Below are 25292 nucleotides of genomic sequence, written 5' to 3' on the forward strand. Positions count from 1 at the left end.
TTCGCGCCGTTAACTTTTAACAACGAATTAAATTTTAACAGAGCTTTCTATAAACTTGAGCATCGGCTCAGTTAAAATCTGGCTTTAGTTATCAGAAATCTAATTATTGTTTTCTGCTTCAGCTGTCAAACGTTTTCGTTTCAAAAGCTGGTATCGCAATAAGAAACCCAAGAATTATGTTATTACGTACTTCCTTCAAACGCCCGTGAATTAAACATACACGACAATTACATTAAAAGTCAAGTACTTTTTCTAGTTTTCTTTAAGTTGTGTGCCGGTGACATTTCCTTAAGTATTTACTGTTTAGTGTCTTGCTTACAAACAATAGTTAATGCACCTCATTTCTATGCTATCTAAATTATTTGCCAAGTCGTTAAAAGTGGTTAATTGCAATGTGATAATGGATTTAAGATTTCTTAATGATGTCGCTATTAATGCTTTTTTTATTCAAGTAGGTGGTTTATTTTGATGAGAAATAACAAGTGGGTAATAAATAAGCTCCTTTTATTGTATTTTTCAGGTGGGTTAACCCGCACAATTAAAACTGAATAAATGAGTTTATTTTAAAACCGTTTCGCGATCAAAATAATGAAAATTAAAGCTTAAAAACAGTAATTAAAGCCGAGTACATAAACAAAATATGATGAATAACATAATTAAGATGCAGCAGTCGGTCGATTTATGCATATGTATATTTTTCACACAAAGTAAGATAAAAATGAAAAAGCGCTCGGTGAAATAGTCATTTTTAATTGGTGTATTCGCGATTGCATCAATTGTCAGGATGGGAATGGCAGGGAAATAAAACGCAATCATTATTCTATGGATCCACAGGATACATAAAGCATAAAACATGGAGTGCATAGTGGCAGTTGTCAAGATTGCATGTTTTTATGGGCAAAAATTGCGCACAATTAAAAATGCACTAGCGCGCAATTAATTACAGCGACAATCGGTGATAGCAACAGAGGAAGGAATTAAATCTTACGTAAGGAGGAAACGAAATATTCTGACTTTTGGCAAATTTGTGATAGATAATAATCGGAGCTTCAGGTAGTTACCGTCTGACCGTCGTTTAGCGAAGCTCCGGACCGGCACTAATTGCAGGTGTCATGCACGGCTCAGATGCCTCGCTTGATTATGTGCCTCGAAATATTTAATTAAATGCATTTCCCGTTGTAATATTATATTTTGATCTGATAACACGAATTTAAAGCCGTTCCTTTGGCGTAATTTCGGTTGGAATTAAGTCCGCCGCAACTGCATCTATGCACAACTAAATTAACATTCAAATCGTATAAAGAAGAATAAAGTCCAAATCTTGGCCACAGCTGGATGACAACGACTACACCTGGACGGAAAAAATATTACTCGCAAATATGTTGATATTGTGGTGTGATGCATGATTTAACCAGGTGTAGCGACATAAAACTGTCATGTTTAAAAATTAATCCATATTTTTGTGGGTAATTAATGTTTGCATTAATTTGCTCGACTCGGACTGAAATTGTTTACGTAATGTTTGAAAATTAAGCCCTATTATAACTAAAATCGCGAATTCACATTGATAAATATTTGTAATAAATTCATGCTAGTTTTATTTTAAACTGATCATTTGCAACAAGACTATATCACAACACCTTTTCCAATTGTACTTTATAAAGTATCAAATACAGGGAGTCTGTTTTTTGAGCTCCACCCTGAGGACCTCACTTATTATAAGAGATACGGGGTCGGTTAAATTAGGGACAAGTTACCTGTTTTTATGCTGAACAATTATCTCAAATTTTTTTTTATGTCTTTATTATTTACCGTTTCTATTTTTTCAAGCGAAAACTAAAAGAACTGGACGTTTTTAAGTAGAACATTAAGTAGGCTATTTTTACAAGAAATCAAAATCTGCAATCGCCTTTTCTAAGGTGTTCTTGATGTCAAAGTTACAACACAAATCTTTAGTTTTTCTTATGGACGTCATATTTAATAATTTTTGGACCAGTTCGTAGAAGTGTCATTAGTTTAACGTGATTAACTGATCACGTGACCAAATTGAAACAATTTGATTAGTCCATTCGTGCTGTTAACTTTTAACAACGAATTAAATTTTAACAGAGCTTTATTTAAACCGGTTCATATTAAAATAAAAAAATTGTTTTTGCAAAGAGTGCTTTAGACAAAAACGCTACAGATTTTGTTTAGCAAACCAATGTTGGCAGTTCTAATAAATATACGAGCAAAATTATAACTCTGTCTTGCTTTGTTTTGCGAGAATAAATCGCGAATAAATTATTAGCTTATCATCTCTTTCAGTTTTTAAATAAGTACCTAAGCTTGACGGAAATGTGAACCTACCACATCTAAATTCAAAATCTCGTTCGATTAAAAACAAAATTTTTGGGTTTTTTTCAAAGCACTCTTTGCAAAAACGCTTTTTTCTTAATTTTAATCAGCATGTAAAATTTGATCAAATCATGTAATACATCGTTGTAATCAAGAATAAAAACATTTTTCAAAAATACATAATGCGATTATGGTTTCCATAGGGGAAACCAGAGATGAGTGTTGGAACTCTGACATTATATGAACGCTTTGGAATATACGATGACAGATTTAAATTTCTTGTAAAAAAGTGCCTGAAGAACGTTCTAGTTAAAAACGTCTAGATTTTTTAGTTTTTTTTTTGAAAAAATGAAACCAAAAATTACAAATTTTTGTTTTTTTTTCTAATAATTTAAAAACTATAAATGACACATTTAATTTTCTTTTAAATAATTACTCAGCATGAAAATGCGCAACTTTATGGACCTCGTATCTCTTATAATAACTGAGATTCTCATGATGGAGCTCGACGGACAGCCTGTATATTTCAGAATTTGTATCTCAGACTACATTCGGTTCAGTTTCATAAAAACCATTGTGGTGGAAATTGGGTACTCTTGGCATTAACTTTTATATAAGTTGTTATGGTAACAGGTTAGTCAATTCCACCACAATGGTTTTTATGAAAGTGAACCGAAAGTAGTGAAATCATTTGCAAATTCATCTTCTCTAACTACAATTGATACTTTTTCAAATTAAGCTGATAAAGTGATAACTCTAAACTAATTCCAAACTTTTGTGAACAAACCAATCAAAGTGGCCTTTGAGTTTAGATTGGCAACAGTGAATTTATTTGTGTCAGGCAATCCCAAAAAAAAATGTAAAAAGAAGTATTTTTTAATGTGTAGCAAAAGCCATGTGATGCTGTTTTTCTAAAATGTCAATTAAGTTTTAGAATTTATTATAAACGAATCGATACTGTTTTTCATTTATGCTGCTTGGAACTGTATCGAATTATCCAAGTGTAGTGCTTGGCGCTTAATTTTGAACGTGGATTGGTAACCGTGGCGCCTATAACGGTAACTTCTAGTAACTTTCGCCGTCAGACTGACGTTTCGTGCGCGGCATCATGGCATCCAGTGATTTGACGTTAGAACAAATTTACAATTATTTTAAAGAAAATGGAAATGTGGTTAAAAACCGTGAACTCGTTCATCACTTCAAGCATTACTTGACCGATCCTGCATCAAAAGGTAACACAACATATGGCTATTACGTGCCAGGAGCTTTGTTTTGGTGCTTTGTTTACGTTCAGGTTATGACAACAACCTGTGGCATTCGAATTCGTTTTCATGTTTTTTGGTTGTTCCGTGATACTTTTTTAATACTGTGGCTGAGGTTTGGTGGTTTTGGGTGTGTAGAGGCGTTTTTGGGTGAATAATGCGATGGGAATGTGTTGTAAGTGGCCTTATCTTGGAAGACAATGATTGTGGGAAACGAACCTGGATTGATTCTATTGATAATGAATAATGATAATGATTAGTGAGGCGGTTTAATTGAAAGTAAATTAATAACTAACTACGTTTCCGTTGCGTTAATTGGCTTAATTAGAATTGTTGCGCTTTATTAGTACATGGTTGATTTGTCATCAACATAGTTTAAAAATAGCTTAAATTTAGTTAATTAATTCTTTACCTATCAGTGGTGGCTTGTGGATTCATTACTACGTGAAGAGCTAATAAAAATTTACAAAGCAAGTTTGTGGTCTTCGTTTTTTTTACTGTGATTTTACTATGGTTCCTAATTATCAAATTTTTTATTATTCTTGTATTGAAACCTAGAATCACCAGCATAAAAGCGAAATTTTATTCAAACAGGCTGAAAAATCAGCTGTGTTGAAAATTACCTAAATCCGAGCTTTAGGACCAGTTTTTAGAAAGCATTGTTACAATTTAATTCGTTGTTAAAAGTTAACAACGCGAATGGACCCATCAATTTATTCAATTTGATCACGTGATCATTTAATCACGTATTTAATTGCAGATTAACTTAATGACGCTTTATTAAAATTTAATTCGTTGTTAAAAGTTAACAACGCGAATGGACCAATCAAATTTATTCAATTTGGTCACGTGATTAGCACTTAACTGCAGATTAACTTAATGACGCTTCTATAAACCGGCGATTAAAGTCACTTATTAAATTAATTTTGTTAAATTAAATTAAATAAATTAAATTAGGGATTGGTTTCACCTACGTTGGTTAAATTTAGTGAACAGTTAGAAACAATCGTTACTATGATTATTACAATCGTTTCTGTGGATTTATTCTACCAATAAATTTAACTGAGGTCCATGAAACCGACCCTAAGGACCGGTTTAAAGAAGCGTCATTAACTTAAATCGCACTTAAATGCGTGATTAACTGATCACGTGACCAATTTGGGGCACTTTGATTAATCCATTTGCATTGTTTTTAACAACGAATTAAATTTTAACAGACCTTTCCATTAACCGAATCTTAGGGTCGGAAATCTTATTTTGATTTATTATTTCTAGAAGAATGCATCTCGCTCAAAAAAAAAGAGAAATTAGAGTTTAAGTTTAATTTAAGTTAATTTTTTTAATTATCACTGAAACTTAATAGTAACGTTACATTTCTTCATTTTGTCGTTTTGGCATACTTTGTAGCTAAAACTTATTACAGTGAAGTCTCTCTTAAACAACACCTCTTATAAGCGGACCCCACCAATAAACGGACATTTTTGCTGGCTCTGTTTTGAGCTAATGTATATTTAAGTTTTAAGTACATTTCTGGTGAATCTGCGAGTATTGATGAACAAGATGTAGTAAATGCTGAAGAAAAATTAAATTTTTTCCAAGAAATAGTTTATAAGTATTGTTGTATGTACCAATATGCTAGGTCTTTAATATATATTTTTTTTTGGTTTGTATCATTGTATACATTTTTTTTTCTTTAGAGGACATCTCTATTATCCGCTCAAAAATCATGTCACTGTCGGTGTCCGCTTATAGGAGATTTTACTATATGTTTCATAAAATCGTTAGAGCAGGCCAAAGAAATCACAAATTAACATGGAAAATAACATTATTGTCGTCAGATTTACCTATCGTCAAAAATTACTAAATTAGACTTGTTTGGAGTGATGTAGCTTCCTCTATGAGTGATAAAGCCATTTTTTTCGTGAAGTTTTTTTAAAATTACTATTTTGCACTTACAGTTGTTATTTTGCGACATTTCTCAATGAAAATGCGAAAAATTTTATTAATACCTGCTCTAAAATTACATTGTTTTGATCTGTTTTGCGTTTTGTAAGTGAGACTATTTTTTGGGAAATTGTCTTCAAATTCTAAACAATCACGTAATTAATACGAAATGATATATTTTTTTAATCTTTTAATTCCTATTAAAGTTAAAACATATTTTTCGAATTCTTGAGAAATTTGGCTCAAATTGGTCGAAAAGTTATGTTTTTTTTTGCCTTTTTTGAGCTTTATAGTACGTTTTTCAGCTCAAAATTCACTTATACCTACATAATTTCACATAATTTTGCTAGAACAGAACAGAACAAAACTCACACATGAAGGTTTAAAATATCGTAATTAACTAACTTATTTTTCGAAATGTCCTCAAAAAAGTTGATATTTTCTGTTTTCTTTAGCTGATTTTAAAATTTTAAAAATTTGCTGAAGCGATAACGTTGTTACTTTTATCTTTTCCGAGCGCCTTTAATTTTTCAACAAAATACTCAGATATTGTTCCGAAATTTATCTGAAATGTCCTAAAAAAATTTTGCTAGGTTATAATTCACATTTTTTTGAACTAAAGCTTCACTTATTTTACGAATTTTTTCTCTAATAGGAAAGTTTCAGTGACATTAAAAATAGGGTCGCAACAAAGAGAATACCTATAATTTTAATGTGAGCACAGTTTATCAGAGTTTATTAGTGGCGAGCCGCCACTGTTAATTAGTTACATATATTTTGTTAAAAATAACACAATATGACTGTGTGAATTTTATTTTAATTAATTTTTATACCTAGTGATCATTAAGCAAATTTTCTAGAATTACCAAATTTGAACGTTCTGTTTCACAACGCAAAGTTTGGGAATATTTTGTAGTTTAAAAATCCTCTAATGTGGAAAATATTGCATTATGTTATGATTATGAATGACGATGCAGGAAAAAACCGTCAAGGCCTTCAAGTTTATTTATTAAGTGAGAAAATTTTACAAATACTATTACGTTCACGAATGGTTCTTGTTATAATTATTATGAATTACGAAATGCCGTTTGTAATAATAAATAATAAGCTGTCGTGTAATTATTTTAATTTTTACAATTTTTACTGTTAGATTAATTAGATTAAAAAATAATTTTTGCATGTACCTAGTAATTTAAACGAATAAACACTGTTATCTCGCGTATCTTTATTTACATTTTCGCGAGGTGAGACTGCGTTGTACAATTTTGAGTCATTCTTTTACAGAAGACGCCCGAGTTAAGTTCAAAAAATTCGTCAACACCCTCGCACAAACCAAAACCGAAGGCGACGAAAAGTTCCTTATCCTCAAAACCCGATACCAAAACTCTCTCGATTACCCTCGACCATCACAATTGGCCCTCTCACCCCACAGCGACCCCCGACTCGCCCTCGGAATCCCACTTTCCCCAACTCCTTCCGACTACAGTCCTGCGAAATCACCAGCTCATAGACAACCTCCTCCTTACCGACCTCCACCGCCGGTTACTTCCCCAACAAACTCTCTCGACAACGTATCGTTAAGTTCGATAATGTCGCTACAAGATGTTACACCACAAGCGCCACCAAGACGCAAACAAAGGTCCTTCGATGAGGACTCAACTCCGCGACAAATTAACAACCAAGAGGAGGAAAAACAAACCCCGGTTAGTGTCAAGGAGCGGTTGGAGAAGTTTAATCGGATGGCCTCCATGGAGGACGAGTTGAGTCCGAGACAGGCGAAGTCGGCAGAGAAGAAGAAGGAAAAGGTATTTTTTTTTCTTAAGTTTTAATGGGTGTTTAAATCAATAGATAGAGCGGAATTTATTTTTCTGTTTCTTTTGTGATATATTATTATAACTCCATTTTTTACTGATCCCAAATGCAGAGTAAGAACAAAAAGGAACTAAACAATTGCCAGGTCAAAATAAAGCTATTTAACCTAATTCACGCTTAGTGTTGCCAACTGTGCCACTTGCATATTCTTGAACGCGCTTGGTAAAAATCACCATAATTTTTATCAGCAAACGCCTGATAAATTTATTTATTGCACAAAACACTAGCAACAAAAAACAATGTCAACAAAATAAAAACATACATTGTCCTAGTTCTTTCTTTAAAATTCTTAATTCTTCTTTAGTTTCTTTTATAAGTTTATTCTTTCAGATTATTTCCTAGCACTCTAATCGTCTATGGATTTTTCTTAACATTATTTTCTTTTTTTTTTTTAAACCTATTGCTAGAACTGAGATCTGGATTCTTCTGTTGATTAGGTGTTTCATAAATTAATCTTTAGATTAGTTATTTTTTTAATTTTTCTTTAAAATTATTCTGTGGACTTGTTTTATAAACATTTTTCAAATTCTTTTATAAATCTTGCTGTTTTTTCAAGATTTTTTTATAGTTTCGTTTAAAATTTTTCTTCATTGTTCCTTAGCATTGTTTCTTTAGATTTTCCCTAAGATACTACTCAGATTTTTGTGCAATGACGTTTCTATATTTGAAATCAGGCCTCTTTTTTAGATTCTTTTTTACGTTTTCTGCTCAAAATTCTTGTAAAACAGTTTTTTTTACGTTTTTCAAATTCTTTTTTAATTTTCACCGTTTCGTTTAAATATACCTCTGGAGTTTTGTTTAGATTTCATCAACATTTTTAGCATTATTTCTGTATTCTTCTCTCTATAAATTCATCTTTTTGACAATTATTTTCTAGACCTTACTCAAAAAGTTTTATAAACTCTTTTTCAATATTAAATGAATAAATCCTTAAAATTTTTGATTACTATTCAACATGATCTCCTTTTTAACTCAATACATTTTAGACTGTGGTCTTGCAGTGTTTGTAAACTTTTCAAAAAAATCTTCGTCATCGTCTGCTATCCAACGTTCTACAGCTTCCATAACTTTGTTATTGGAATCAATTTAAAGCCGTATGTAGAACTGAAATCTAAAACTTTTTTTATATATACATAATTTTATAAATTTATCTTTAGATTTGTATATCAATTCTTCTCTAAATTCTTCTTTAAAATTATTTTATAGAGTGTATTCGAAATTCTTTCATAAACGCTTCTTCTACCTTTCTTAAGTTCTCTGTTAGATTTCATTTTTGCTTCTTTTTATTTCATTTCTGCATTATGTTTTAGTAGTATTTCAGTACTTTTCTTCTTCAGATGCTCTTTTACAATTAGTATTTTTGAGACTTTACTCAGTTTTTTATATACATTTTTTCTATATTTTTTTCTACAGTCTCCAAATTTTCATTTAGGTTCTATTCTGCGTCTTGACAAAATTTTGTTCTACATTTTTTTTAGTTTTTTTTTAGTGTTGTTTCTGTTTTTCTCAAGATTATTCTCTAATTTTTTTCTGAAGCCTCTTATTTGTAGACCTAAAATCTAAACTTTTTTTAGATATAATTTTATAAGTTCATCTTTAAATTTATTTATAAAATAAGACCTTCTTTAGATTTTTTCTTTTTCTAGATTCAATTTTTTTTTATATTACACTTTGACGTATTTTAAAAATTTCTCTATAGTTTCTTTTAGAATTTTTCTTGATTGTTCTTTAGTATTACTCTTTTACTATTTCCTAAATGTTTCTTGACATGCTTCTCTGATTTTTTTCATCTTTAAATTTATTTATAAAATGAGTCCTTCTCTAGATTCTTTTCTTTTTCTAGATTCTAAGTTTCTTTTAGATTACACTTCAACGCATTTTAAGAATTTTCTTATAGTTTCTTTTAGAATTCTTCTTGATTGTTTTTTAGTATTACTCTTTTACTACTTCCGGAAATGTTTCTTGACATGCTTCTCTATTTTTTTCTAAAACCGACTCAAGATCTCAAATCTAGACTTTTTTTTAGAAAATCCTTTAAATTCTTTTAAAAATGGTTCGTTTCTAGATTTTTTTTACAATTATTGTTGTGTTGACTGTTGTACTCAAATAATTATTTTATAAACATGTCTTCGACATTTTTTACATTCTCCAGATCTTAGATTCTGTCCTGCTTTTTTCAAAAAAGTGGAGCATGGGGTATAATGATTTCTGTAAGAGAAAACACCTCGTGGATTATTATGTTTTAAATTTTTTGAGTTTTGGTTAACGAACATGTAGATTTGCGTCAATAAGCATTTTGCCATGATCTAGAAAATCAAATACATAAAGGTCTCTTTAAGGAAAAAATTCGCACAGGACTAAAGGATCTCTTGAAATAATACTATTGTTTATGTAATTGATTTTCATAGCAAAAGCATACCTGAGCTCTTAAGGTAGAATTTTTTGTTCCCAAAGTTTGTAGGAATACAAAAAAAAAAATGTAATTTATTGTCTTGTGACAGATTATTCTTTACGAGTAGCATTGTTTCTGTACAAAGCATAAATTTTTAAAAACAAGGTGACTAAATAATTTAATTATGGATTTTCTTTCACAATATTGTTATAATAATTTTCAGCAAAATATTTTCAGAAAACAGGCGAATTGTTATCAAAACCACATGTTTTGGTGCAATTTGTTTGTTTTTTTATGTTACTAACCTATTAACAGTTTTAAACATTTGAAGCCATATTATAGTTTTCCGGGTAACGTATTTTGTTTTAGTTTTAGAGTAAAAAATAATTTACGTAGACGTTTTAAAACTTGAAACTGAAAAACCAATATTTTGGGATAATTTCTTGCATCAATTTGTGCACAGTACACGAGGAAGCGGATAATTTAGGTCGAACTAGTGGTAATTCCCTCCGAACGCGTGTAAATATAAATATTGTCCGGAATTCGATAAATTATGCGCGTTAATTCCGCGGGGGATCATCGCACAAATTAATTTCCCAAATGTAAATGACAAAAACAACAAACGCTCGTATAGAAACTGACACCGTTTTGAATAACTGCTGTAAAATTTTAATTCATTTCGTGTATGCGTATGAAAAGTTTATGATTTAACGTTGTTTAATTCAAGTGGGTGAATATTAGCTGAATAACAAGGGTGTTGAATATGTGGCGAATTTTTCCCGCGCGGGCTCTAAAGCCTTCTGTGCGAAATTAGGTCTGAAGGGCGAACACGGCCCGATAACATGGTGGTGCAGCAGGAGCGAATTTATTACCGAAATTAAAAAAAAACTTTCACGAGTGAGTGAATGGCAATTCGTCAAAACCTTGTCGAACATTTATAATAGAGAACACGTTCTCCAGTTTCGATCTATCCGTTCGCGAAAACGCAAGTCATTTGACAGGCAATAATTGATATCATAAATACAAGAGCCATAGTGTTTCGTACCTAGTTAGAACAAGACGGCCTCAACGGCACGTGGGTTCCCGTAAACTAATTTGTGATCGCAGCAGGGATAAACAAACACATCAGAAAATCTTAAATAACTCAATGACTGAACACATTCTTGCAATAGGGTCATTAGTCATTTTTTGATACGTTATCGGAGTGACTAGGTGTACTTTTAGCGCTGATTACAACCAAAGCTACATCGTTAAATGTGCATCTCGCCCATGTTAGATTCAATTACCGACGAATTTTCAACTCGTCTATTTGCACGGGGAAAGTTGACAACTCATGCTTCGAAAAATTCAATTCAATTTAATTTGTAGTCTCTGGCTAATAAATGATATAAGCAAAGACGATAGATGAAGGCAAGGACAATGAAAATTATTTTCTGTTTTTAGCGGAATTTGTATCTCTTATTTTAAATGTAAAAATACAGTTGAGCCTTTTAGACATTTAGAATTTGCGCTATCGAAACACTTTTTTGAAAAAAAAGTCATATTTTTTATCAAAAAATTAAACATACCTATTCATGAAAATATTCGAAAAAGTTGCTTTTTTTCTCAAGTTTTATTAAGAAGCTACATGTTTGGGCCAATAATTAGGTTTTGTCCACAAAAGCAACTGTTCTTTTTGTTTAGCCATAAGATGATGGTGGATATAAAAAAGATTTGTTGCTTGTGAAGATGGCCAAATAATTATTGGCCGAAACATGTAGCTTTTTAACAGAATTTGAGAGAAAAATGTTTAATTTATGTTCCCATTACTAAGAAATGATTGAAATGTAAATAGTAGTTGTAGTAACAATTTTGAAAGTTTATAGCTTCATATGTAGACGGACTGATCTTGCTATACTTCTACTGCATATCTCTCAAAAGCAAATTGCGTAAAAGCACACAGAATTCAAGGTTTACTATTCGGAAGTAAAATTACCGTTGGGGGCGACACTGAGCTAGGTCGAAAACAGTAACCATAAATGGCGGGAAAATGTTTATTCGGATATTTTGAGCGTTGTACGAATTTTGGGGCTTCACAATTATTACATTGCCTATGCGGAATGATTATTGCATCTTTGATGCAAGAAACTTATGTTGACAAATGAGAGATGACGAGGAAAACACGAATAACGAATGACTGTTTGGTTCACTTTCTTTATTGGAAAATTATTACAAAGACATTGAAGAGCCTACCTTTTGGCATAATTTACGTTTAAATGTATCAGCAGTTGTTAATCTTTATTGTAGTTTTACCGCAGCATTTCATGATTTTTTCAGTGGAAAATTCTAACCTAAAATTCATAACACTTCACTAATTTATTGGTTTCTCTACGCTAGTATTTACCACCACGTACTTTTAAAGTAATTCTTTCTATTGTAAGTAATTAACACTATACACGCAAAATTGTTGAACAATTCATTAAATGTCAGTTAAATGTGGCATTACGAAAATTTCTTTACTGTTTTCGACATAGTTCAAAAGTCATCACCAGAGGGCGTCTAGTTAATTTTATTTCCGAATTAAGCATTGTTAATTCTTTTCTCTAGGTATTTTTGTATTTTTTTCCGAATTTTTGTACAGTTTTATATTAATTATTATTTATTAGTTAATTAATTTACTAATATTTAGCCGTTATTATTTCTGATGTTACTCTTGTATAAAAACGATAAAACGATGCTTGGAAGTCTGTTGTTTAGTGCAAAAAATACCTTGAAAATGTCGGTAGCCCTAATAAATAATAGTGGTATTTAATAAAAATAAAAAGTTGGTATAAATGTAGTTTTGAGGCTAGTAACACTGTTTTACGTATTTTTTTCAGAACTTGTTTTAGAATGATTGGAAATTAAAAATTTTGTTTAATAACTATCTTGATACAGTAAAACCTCATTTAATGGACACCTCCGAATAACGGACACCTCTCCACAACGGACAGTTAAAGATTTCCAATCAGTGTCCGTTGTTGAGAGATTTTAGTGTATTTGTTATAAGGAATTTTATTGCAGAAAAATTTTGAAAAAAATTAATGCACAAAAAAATAATAAAGCACTTCACTTTGTTCTTGAAAATTTAATAAAGTTGACTGAAAAATCTTTCAGAATACTTAATTGCATTGAGAATGAATCCTGATGTAAAAATTCGAAAATGACACTTTTTTGATCTGTTTCGCTGGATTTATGGCGCTTTATAAATGAGAGATAATTTTTGCGAAATTTTCTAAAAATGTCATTGAGTTCAATGAATGTTTAAAATTATATTTACCTTTTTCAAAATAATAACTAACTACATTTTTAACTCAAAAACTCACATTTTTCGTCAAATTTTGCTTATTGGTTATGGTTTTGGCATTTTTGAGCGTTTTTGACCGTCTTTTAGTAAAAAATTCACTTAATTCACTTAACATAATTTTGCTGAAACAGCCCAAAAATCACAAATTAAGCTTGAAAACCACTGTTTTAGATGACCATTTGTTAATGTCAATACTAATGATTGATTTTGTCTTAAAAGGATGCATTTTTTGACATTCTTTTTCACTTATACTACACTCTTTTTGTGACTTTGACGTTAACAATTTAAATTTTGCTTTATGGAGCTTATTCTAGTGTTTTAAGTCAGCAAGTAGGTACATATAAATTGCACTCTGTTACCGAATTTCCAGCGGTTTTTTGCATTTAGTTCACAGTAAATTTTAATGATAAATTGGAATTAGAGTCAAATGATGAAAGAATTTTGCGGTGAAAGAAAAAAAGTTGTAATCACTTTATTTATTAAAGAGGATTCTCAATTAATATTAAAGTAATCATTGCCTGTCTCTTGTTTATTTTGCCTCTTAAATGTATCTGTTTTTTTAAAGAACAAATTCGCTTAGGTATTTTACGAAATCACTTTTAGAATGATTTAATTTATTTTAAACCAAAAAATTGCTTAGTGGAGTCGATGATGGTGCTATTTTTTGGCGTTTTCGAACCCTTTATCACGCTTTTGAACTAAAAAAATTGAATGTTGCAAGAAAATATTCCAAAATATAAATTTTGTTTAAAAAATCGAATAAGATCGAAAAATGGCTTGTTCTTCAAAAAGCAAAATTTTACAAGGATTGTGATTGAAAGTAAATAATTGGAAAGTTATTTTTTTTCGGCTCGTGCTATAGTCATGTGGAACTTGTTTTTCAATGCCCGATTTTAAAACATTCTAAAATTCAAATAGGATAATAATACAGCTGTGTCTGTCATTTTTATAGTCAACACCTGTAGGACTTTTTAAAAGTAGGTTTCTAAATCAATTTTTTGTAGCAGTCTTAAGTTGTTCAATTTGTTAGCACAAAGAGCAACGTAATAAATTATTATTTCCCATTACGGTATTAATATTTTCGACAACTTGCCCAACACGCTTTTAATCAATCAATTTTTATTATCGCGCACTAATGAAGGCCGCCAAAAATGTGTCGATAAATTGAAATTTTTGTTCACAGTTGTCACTATTACCAACGAAACTCCCACGAGTGTATTGAATTTGTTTCTCACAAATTGCTTTTGCTATTGGTCTACATGCATTCCTGTCGTCATTTGTTCTCGATAAAATTTATGACCTAATTACAAATCGTTGTCGATTCACCGCTCGATTTTATACATTTTGGCCGGTCTAATTGATATGCAGCGCTTTCAAGTGGGCATTATGTTTTGAAGAAGCCCCCAAACAATAATCCCGGCCTTTGCTCGTTAGCAGACACGTGGATATTGTTCTTTTCTCGATTGTTCCGTCTTGCTACATTTGTAAACTACTAATTCGGTGGCGGTTCGGCCTCGAGTGGCCTATTGTTTATTTTTGGTGGGAGTTTTTTCGTATGGAAAATAGAGAGGTCTGCATGTCGTGCATTAAATGATCCGTGCAAAAATGCGGTTTTGCGAAATTTTGAATAATTCATTCGGGTGTAATATAAGAAATGTGGATATGACGACCTTTGGCCGCAGGGGGCATGACTGTCACGCTGTCACCTCGCAGCTCCAGGCAATTGATTTTGTAATCTTTTCAATTTACTTCGTGTTATTGGTACGACACAATGGAGATGGACAAGGGAGATAAACCGAATCTTGACAACCCGCTGAGAGGATTTACTATGTGGCAGCGCTATGAAAGAGCATAACGGCGCCTAACGAAGCCCTTGCAAACGAATTGATTATAAATAATTGAAATTGACACGTTTCAAAATTACGAATCGAGTGAAGCGCGTCGCTTTTAATTCCCGACTAATTTGACAGATTTATTTCGAGTCGCGTCCTTAGATATAACGTGAGAAGTTGTAGTAAATTGCGCATAAATTATGGGTTGTTGATAATACATCAGTTACCATGCTATAATTTAACAGAAGCGCATATTCTATCGGTTCTTCTTTTTTCGCAGCGATGACCACTCGGCAATAAATAATAAGATAACTCGAAATATGACTGTCATGGCTATACGATCCATGTAAATCATCGTCTTTTTTTACTATCGTCAGCGCATAAGTCAGCCGTGCTGATAGAATCTGCACAAGGCTGGATGCTGTACTCTACGAGTACAGAACTTTAATTTGTATTTGTTTCATGTCGCGTTTGCACACTTAAATTTAAGCGGACGCGGCGCAAAAATATCGAAATTTATTTCGCTGCACGCGATAGCAAAAACCGATCAAGATTTATGGCGAAAATCTCGCCAAAATGCTAATTTCACACCACTTATGAGCAGCAATGAGTGATAATTACCGTTCGCAAGTGCTCGTTTGCATGTAAGTGTGGGTTAAATTACAAAGTCAGTCTCGACGATGATTTTTTTCCGCTATTATCAGATTCGAAAATAATACTTTGCCTGCTACCGAAATGTAAATCTGAGCGTCTCAAAGTGTCATAAATAAGAATCAAGTTGGTGGAATACCACCGCGAATATTTGAAACGATACCCACACGCCATTCGCACGCATTAAAATGCCACAACGTTGAAATTTTGTACTTTTTATTAATGAACCGGTCGTAGGTGTTGAAGCGTTGTAATGTAGTATGAAAGCAAAACGGGAGAAAAAAACTGGAATAATACGCCATGTGAAATATCATCCGACATGTATTTTAAAAAACAACACTTTTTATAGAACTTTTAAATTATAGTGGTTTTAACGCCACATTAACTTACGCTGATGGCATCATTTGTTACGTCTCTGGTTTCGCCAAAATTGCACTTCCATTTGCAATTAGCGCAATGTTGCGTTCGGTTTTAACACAAAGGGACACACAATGAGTACCAGCTAAGAATTTCTGATCTATATTTTGCTACGAATGCATGAAATAAATAACAAAATATGCACAAGACCTAAAACAAACTGTAGTCAGTCTTTTGAACTGTAAAATAGTAGCAATTGTTGTTCTTTATTGTCTTTTTTAAATGCAACAACTTTGGTGAATCTATTTTCTTTAAGTGGAGTAGCATCTTTTGCGGTAAAACTTGATTCATCTTGTACTTTAAAAACATTTTGCATTTGCAGATTTTGTCTTAAAAATTGGTAACTTTCTTATTTTTAAATATTTTAAAAACGTGTTCGGGTACTCGAAAGAAAAAGGCTTAGTCTTTTTTTGTGTTTCTTAATTTCCAACAAAGGTATCAAATTCCAAATTTCTAAGGTTACGTTTGGAGAACTGAAGAATCTAAATATATTTTTCCAAGTGAAGTGTACATATGTTGAAGTTATTTCAATTTGTTGTTGACATTGATGAACTTAATAGTCAACTTTTTTCTTTTACTTTATTACGGAAAAAAATATAAAGCGATCCATAATCAATTTTTTTTGGTCAGTATCAGATTATGAATGATCAGTATTTTATTAATAAACGTTTAGTATTTTGTGCGCAACGGCAACTGTCGTTAGTTAGTTAATGTTAGTTTTGAACTTTCTCTTGTTTTCTTGTTTCTTGAAAAAACATTTACTTAAAATAAAAAGTTATTTGGTTTGTACAGTTTTGGCATGATTGTACCGAAAATGGAGAATCAAAGTTCTTCGTAGTCATAGCGGAATTTTTTGAATTTATTTTGTATTTTTAGAAAATTTTGAACAGAATTTGTCGTGGTTTAGTGAGAAATATTTCTGTGTGAGAAACAGCAATGGTTATAGTGAATTTCCTGCAAAGTCAAAAAAAATAATAAGACATACTAGTGATAAAAGTGAGGCATTTTATTTAGAAAAAATTGAGTGATGGGCACTTGAAATTCCAAATTATCCTCTAAAATTTGAGATTTGTTAATGTTAACTTTTTCGAAATTTAAAAACGCTTTTAGAAATATCTACGCTTTCTTTGTCATATACTCAAACACCATTTCAATATACACAGTGTGTTTAAGTAACAGGTAAAATTCATAGCTTTGTTGTGACTCATTTTCTAAAAAAAACTCCTAGAATAGATCGATTTCAATTTGATAAACTACAATTAGCCATTTATCAAAATTTAAGATTTTGTCATTGTTCTTTAAAAAATGACGTTTTTTTAATGATAACATGTTTTCTAACTTTTGTTGTTTTTATTTTTTTATGTTTCTAACTAATGTAGAAAAATTAAAGTCGATTTTTTCCAGTATTTTTTTTATTGAAATATGCCCAATTGAATAAAAAATTATATGCATCATTGATAAAGTTATCAATGTTAGAAGAGAAAGGTACAATTCCCAAAAAGAAAAAAAAATAGAAATTGTAAATAAATATCTTGTTAACGTCTAAACTTAGGTATAATTTGCTGACAACTTCTTTAAAATACCAAGGCTGTCTCAAAATTGGCGAATTTCAAATTCAGAGCATTGTAGAGAATCACTTAGTAATCCAAATATAGAAAAAAAAAATAAAGATTTGGGACTTCCACACAAAGATAATTTGGTTTCAAGATCACTCTTTGAATTGCGTTTTCTTCAAATGCATCTAGAAGTTTTAGTTTTTATCGGTATTTATTGTGGGGATTAATAATATTTGCTTTATTTTGGAGTAAAAAAAATTAAACCTTGGTAATTTCCGTTTGATTTTGAAGAAAAATTACGAAAATTTAAAATTTTTTTACTCCATAATAAAGCTTATTGTTCGAGAAGTTGTTTTACATTATTATTTTCCACAATCATTTACACTAAACACTGGAATTTTTAGTCTGCGTTTGAAGAAAACGTAATCCAAAATGCACTTGAAGTGCACTTTCAAACCAATGTATCTTTGTGGGGAATCTCTATTTAGTTTCTAGTAATTGTCTACAACGCCCTGAACTCAGAATTCGCCAATTTTGCGACACGCTGTTGAATAACAGGGTGTCTCAGCAATGATTTACCTAGATTAGCAGATATTTCTGCTCTGATAAAATAAATAACAAAACAAACACGAAATTTGCTTGCTACTGTTCTAAATGATTTCGTTATTTATTTTACGACCTATACAGTGATATGCTTTTTTGGTTTGTAATTCTGTTATTCAGAGATAAACATCTGTAACTTCGTGTTTCTAAACTTTTAATGAATATTACAGAAAGAGTCCAGATTACAGAAACAAACTTACAAAAATTTGAATGAATTTTAAATTCTTTTGTGTTTAAACTCGGTTTACCTGGCACAAGAATGACGATTTTCTGTATTTTTTTTACTAAGTCTCATTAAACTACTTTTGGTAATTCTCTCGTTATTTTTCCAAAAACACATGTTGTGGTGTTGATTGGCTAAGAAGATGTGAGTCTGTTATTCAAATTTCCAAAAAAAGTGTCGTTTTTAGTGGCGAATTTGTTTCCTTTGACTGGAGTTTCACCGAGTCTTAAGTCGCATCATTTCATGTCGCAAAATCAATTATCCAACTTGGAGACAAATTACGTCGATGTCTCATGTAATTCGTTAGTAAAAACGGCGTGACTAGTCCTTTTAGCGTATGGCGATGTTATCGCAAGCGACCACTAATTTATACACGATGCTCTTTTGTTTAGTATTGTGTTTTGTCCGCAGGGGTCCGAAGAAGACGACGGCGCCTCGGTCACATCGGTGAGTATTCCTTCCCCACCTCTAAACTTGAATTTTTCTTCAAATTCGATTTACAATTAATAGAGATGTGTATCTGCATTATTAAAACTGTTATCTTATTTTGCCCACTAATAACTTGGAGTTAATGATTGGGATCTCGTGGTGCTTCGAGTAATTAAAATATTGAAACGTTCTCTTTTGCTTACTGATCTTGATTTATCGTCGGTTGCAAAATGAATAAATTATTGTAGGTATACACTCAGGGCGTGATTTATTGGTAATATTATTTGTAATAATAGGCTTGGATTTTTAATCACTGGACGAATAATTGTAATAATTAAGGCAAAAAAGTTGAGATAGAAAAATCGGTAATACATAAATAAGCTTTTTTGAAAAAAGTTGATTACAATGTGTGTCAGGAATAGAAAAAAGGAAATAGATAAATTATCGCGCGGTAATTCATAGTACGTCAAGGATTTATTGTAATCTAAACCTACCTGAGTGTAAATAAATAAAATTTCGTTACGTAACGCCGTTTTGCATACATTATCGAAGCATAATAGATGGACTGTCTTTAAAGCTGCAATAATTTTGGGTTCGTTTGAACAAAAAACCATAAAAGTCAATCCGAAAGGAGAGGCCAGCGAGCCGTCACATAAAAAGCACGAGTTATTGTTACAGTTAGAGCCGAAAAAGTGCATGGAATGGTACGTAACGGCGTCGAAGGGCGACATCCAAGAGCTGCTCAAGCTGGCCCAGGACGAGCCCCGTCTGGTCAACAGAAAGGTAAGCCCATTTTCCGGGTTATTTTTCAATTATGTGTCACCGTAACCTGATAAGGCCCGAAAAGGCGCCCGAAGTCTTCGTCTAGACAACAAAAAAGCGAACGATTTGTCGGCGTTGACGTTACCTGCTGAAAAGGGGATTATTTCGATGCGAAAATGCCTGAAACAATACGGTGTTTTTATCAAAATTGGATTTAGAGGAGAGATGTTTGTTTGGGAAAGGTGCGCGCTTTCAGCTGGAGCTTGTTAATTTCATTACGTACGAAGTTGCGTCGGTTAACCGCAGAAGCAAAAAACGCTTCGTTAAACACACAAACCTTTAATGAATCACACACAGGGGCCAAATAAAATAAATTAAATTTTTTACCGAGCCGTTTGTAAAAAGGGCGATATATCAACCGAAAGCGATCGCGCCCACCTATTATTTAGAGAATCGATTCCCGAGACCATCTCGTAATTAAGATAATATATTATTGAGCGTAATTAAAATCTATTTAGTACAGCCAATATCTGACTACCAGTGATAAATAAAGGCCCTCGTTACTGTTCTCTGGGAATATTTCATTCATTAAAATCGGAACGGTAATGATAAGTAATTTAACCTCGATTCGTTCGGATTCAAAACAAATGAGTTTTATTAGATCGAGGTAATTAAAATGATCGTTACCGTCGAAGAAACCGATCCAGCAATATTTGTTGGTGACCATAGCTGAAGACCACCTAACAGAAACAAGCGTTTTGTGTTCCCGGCCAATTATTTTCTACAAGAGGTGTTATTAAAGCCGCGGCTCGTATTTCAGTAGTAATGAGGCAACACTGGTAGCCTCAATGCTGACGAGGATGGATGGCAGTCCTACCATCTATTCGTCGGGGCCTGACAGCATCCAAATATTTTCTCGAGATAATCTCCGCCCTTTTTTAGACATGGGAGAAAAACACAACAGTTAACTACGCTTTCATACCCACAATGGGAGACCACCGAGTCAAATTATCTTCTAGTTTTTAAATCTTTCATACAATATTTTTGAAAATGTGGGAGCATAGCGTTTTTATACTTTTTTGACGTCGTTTCGCAAAAAAGTTACGCAAATGGACGATGTAGTCCATCTACAGTTAAACTTGATGAGTTATTCGTTTGTGTATCTATTGTAATAACGTGTTACTGTTATTGGTAAGGTAACGTGTTTATTTCCTGACGGCCTAAAACGTTGTTAAGAATTGCATTATTTTATTCTACCCCACACCCTCAAGAACAACGTTTTAATTATATCAAAAAATTGTAGAAAAAAAAGTCGTTCTTAATCTTACTTTTGAAACTTAATAAGTCTTTTTGGGTTAAGATTGCTAAAAACTCGTCAAATTATTTCGAAAATGGTGTTGTTTTGATTTTTATTTTTTGGCGCTTCACGTGTTTTGAATGAACTACGTGAAAACTAAGTAGTGAAAACGGTTGTTTTACATTTTCGGGCGTTTTACTTCATTTTAAAGAAGTCAATTATTTCGCGACAGTTCTCAAAAATTGTCAAAAAAATTTTTACATACCGGGTGCCCAAAAACCGGCGCACCAACTCAATAGAGTGTGGTAAAGAATTGCTTACATATAAAGATAAAAATAATAAAAAAATTCTTTGCACTAAAGTTATTGATAAATAACGAATTTTAAATAAATGATATGTGGCAACGCTGGCTAACAGTCAGATTTTTTAAAATATGACTTTAGGATTTTTTTAAAGATTTTTCCCGTGATCTACACATGCTTCTCAACAACGTACCACTGAGTTGGTGCGCCAGTTTTTGAGCACCCTGTATATTACGAAATCCGATCGACAGTTATTTTGTCTTTTTGTGATTTTTAGCACATTTTCAATCAGAAACGCATTTTGCTAAAAGTTAACGGAAAAGTTTTAAAAATGGTTTAAAAACGGAGCAATTTTCGCATTTTTCAAACGTTTGAGGCACTTTATTACATAAAAACACAGCTTTTGCTAAACCGCACTGAAAAGTGATCAGAAATGAAATGGTTTCATCATTTTTTGTTGTAATAATACGTTTCTCATGAGAAAAGGCGAATTAATTTACAAAATTTTGTGCACAATTACCAAATTGTGTCGAAATTTTGAGCTAAGGCTTAGTTTTAGCCCACGTTTGAAAAATCACAAAGTGAAAATGACATTAATTTTGTTTTTACATTATGGAAAGTAAAAGTAAAACAATATTTTATTTAAACAAATAAACGGTACCTGAACGATCTCTTCATAAAATCGTTAGTTTGTGAATTAAAGTTACATTCAAGATCTTTTTTTCTTTAAATAAATATAACTTATATTTACATTTGATTAATTAAACAAAAAACAGGAAAAATATAAAATCAAACAGGAGCTATCTTTACAATCAACTTAATACAGGGTATTAGGGAATGGCTTAGCAATATTTTGCATGTGAATTTGTCATAATCAAACAAGTTAAAATCTCTTATATCATTCTTCCAAAAAGTGGGTAATTTCTTCAGATATCTTTATTAACCCACCTGTTGAGAGCCACTGTGTGGTTTATGGCACTTGGACGTTTTGAGAATTTTTAAATAGTGTTGCTAGCATGTTCAATTGTGTGATAGGTTCGAATCCAGGTTCTGATAAAAAAGTTTTTTTTTAGTTTAATAACAAAACACAAATTGAAATAGATGAATAGGTGGTCCAGAAAGTTAATTTATCTTTGCTGTTTTCTCAGTAATATTAAAACTTACGCTAATTATTATCATTTAAATTCAGTGGTTCTCAAAATTTGGGACTTTAATTTTAGAACGATTTTTTGGGAAAACTATGCATTTTCGATTTAAATACATAATCAGCCAATAAAACTTTTGACTATGGGTAAAATCACTACGGTTTGCGGGTGGGGATGAGCTTCTTCCCTTTGTTATTCATGCCATTAGGACTAAAAATTCAGTCATAAGTGTGTAAACAAATAGTACCAGGGTCTATAAGAAAATAATATGCTGGAAAATTACATTACATTTGCCGTAGTTTTGCAAAAGTTGTTTAAAATAGCGTGGCACACGCAAACTGTCGTGAGTTTACCTATGTTAGTCCTTTATTTAGGAACATAAAAATCATAGGAATCTTCAAAGTAGACTAGCTTATTAGCTTTAACATATGATAAGATAAATAATTCGAGATCTAAACGGGAAACCTCTTCAATTGCTAACTTGTTATAGTCTTTATTTTTAGTAAAATATGCTTTTAAAATATAAGCTCATCACTAATAGCTCTGATAATCGGTTTCTTATCTTCATCACAAAGTGTCCACAGAAAATCTGTTCATTTTCCGTCGATTTCTTGAGTAAGCTCAGATTTTTCGGAAAGCTTCGCTTGACTACAAACCCTATTGTTAGTTCTGTCTTTTACGAGCGATAACGCAAATTTTTCATTCAGTTAATCGATATTTTACGAACTTTTTTTAAAAAATACCAAAAAAAGGGTTGAAAATGGTGCCAAAATGGTGCCATTCTTTCCTTCAGTTCTTTGACCCCTATTTGAAATGAAAAACATGTCAATCCAGAAGGGATATTTCGTATTTTCAGTGCTTAAAAACAGTAAAACTGCTGTGGTAAAGATGAAATTGCTTAATTTTATTAAGTTTTGTTGAAGTCAGTGGATTTCGGACATTTTCTTGTCAAAACTCGTAGAAAAGATGGAATGGCTTTATTCTGCCCGAAAACGACGATTTAAGGACTAGTTCAGTTGAAAATCTGCTATTCATAACAAATAACAACTTCATTTATGTTTGGCTTAAATACTTGTTGTATTTATTAGTTTTTGATAAAATCTATGCCGCCCCCTGACCTTTGGCACCCGTGTTGGCGCAGCTTTGACTATGTATTGCAAAAATGAATTCGAGTCGGAGAAAGATTAGATCGTCTTGTGTCTTGCATAAAAATGTTGTAATTTCTTTCTTTTCGTTATCGTTTCAAAGAGCTGAGAATCAGTTGAAGCGATCGCATGTCACGATCCATTTCTTCATTTTTAATAAAATCCGGTAATGTAGATGTAGCATTTTCCGTTGCATGCATGTAGCTGCATGATGGATATGGTGTCGTCAAAACCCGGGGGTGTTGTAGCAGTGCACATTTGCCACCTATGCCCCAGGAGGCGCTCGGGGTGGCTGATTGGAGTGCCTTGTTTCATTAGCCGTTCATGTACAGGTATCGATATTGCTATCGGCTCCGTTCGCTGATTGCTAAATTAATGAATGTTCCTCGTTGTCCTATTATTAGTGAGGAATCAAAACGCTTGTTTCGAATTTATTTATTATTCGGTACTTGGCGGTGATTATTACTTGTAGACGTGCCTCCGTGGTGTTTGACGTGTTGGCTTCTTCAGCAGTGGCCATGGGTGGTCCACGTGACGGCTTACTAGCTTCGTCAAACACGCAACAAAAACGTCATAAATATCGTGGTTTATTGCCGTCGATATTATTTGCACGGAGAGCTGATCACGGTTGAAGTTATCACCAGATCGGGGATTTTTGTGGCGCCTTTGTGGCAGATTGAGGATTAAGTCGGTCAAGTCTAGACTGGGCTTTAAAGACCAACTTCTCGTGTTACAATCAGGGACAGATATCTCACCGAGATCAGCGGGATCATCAATTCGAGTCTGTCAAACAATTGACCATTTCACTGACACAACTTTCAAGTATTTTCTATTGTTCACCAAATGTTCATTTTTTTCTCTTCTTTAGCCGTTTCAATTTCATTGCAGGAATTTTGAGAAAATTGTAAAAATGTTTGTTCTTGGCTGTTTACTCTATCAGTACTGCCCTGTCCTGTTTATGCAGAAGCCAAATTTGAAACCAGTTTGTTTCTAACGGTCTTTTTTTTCGTGTAGATTTTTATGATTTATCAAATCCAATGTTACGAAAATGTATCTTCTTAGAGTTCTAAGGTTTGTTTCCCTGAGCTCTCTCAAACCATTGAGGAACCACTAAATGATAAGTACTCCAAAGATTTTGCAGTCAGAATAAAATTTATCGAATGATTTCACTTGCTTTGCAGATTTTATAATTTTCGAGCGTTTTAGTACATTTTCAACTAAAAGCGCGATTATTTAATATTATAATAATAATTTATAATATTTAATTATAATTCTTTTTTTTTAACTAAAAAACTAAGATCAAGAAATTCGTGCACTTTTTGATCGTTGAAGGGCATTTTTGAAATGAAAAGATTTTTTTTCGCAGAATTTTACTGAACCCTAACTGACAATTTACCAATTTTATCACTTTTGAGCTTTGTTGATTGTTTTTTTATGCAGAAACGCAACTACTTTCGAAAGTTAGTCAAAAAGAAAAGTGAATTGATTATGAATATTCTTGCATTTGCCATGCTTTTTGATCTACAAACTTAATTATTTCTTAAAAATTACTCACAAAAATGGCCGGCCAGAATGGGTCTAAATAGTTATGTACTTATTTTTGCGAGATTTTAAACTATAACACGTGGAATCACTGAATTATTAAAAAAAAGCATTATTTTTTCATTTTCTTTAGGCATCAGAAATATTAATTTTTTTTGAAATATTTTATCTAAAATGAGTCGAAAAGTTACGAATCTGAGTACTGCATTTTTAATAATTTTTTCCTGAAAAACTCTGGTAACATCTGGTAACATCA

At 32.1% G+C, this 25292-nt stretch overlaps 1 protein-coding gene across 1 annotated transcript in view; it reads left to right on the forward strand.

The window, feature by feature from the left end:
- The first annotated feature begins 3400 nt into the window (after nucleotides 1–3400).
- The window catches only part of sowah (sosondowah), a 52684-nt gene continuing 30792 nt past the window's right edge, over nucleotides 3401–25292 (forward strand). The window contains exons 1-4 of the mRNA XM_008194167.3: nucleotides 3401–3569; nucleotides 6828–7348; nucleotides 18826–18861; nucleotides 19522–19626. Coding sequence (XP_008192389.2) covers nucleotides 3446–3569; nucleotides 6828–7348; nucleotides 18826–18861; nucleotides 19522–19626 — 786 coding nt within the window. The 5' untranslated portion in view covers nucleotides 3401–3445. The remainder of the gene's footprint in view (nucleotides 3570–6827; nucleotides 7349–18825; nucleotides 18862–19521; nucleotides 19627–25292) is intronic.

Source organism: Tribolium castaneum, chromosome 1, assembly GCF_031307605.1.
Source record: "Tribolium castaneum strain GA2 chromosome 1, icTriCast1.1, whole genome shotgun sequence".
Lineage (NCBI taxonomy): Eukaryota > Metazoa > Arthropoda > Insecta > Coleoptera > Tenebrionidae > Tribolium > Tribolium castaneum.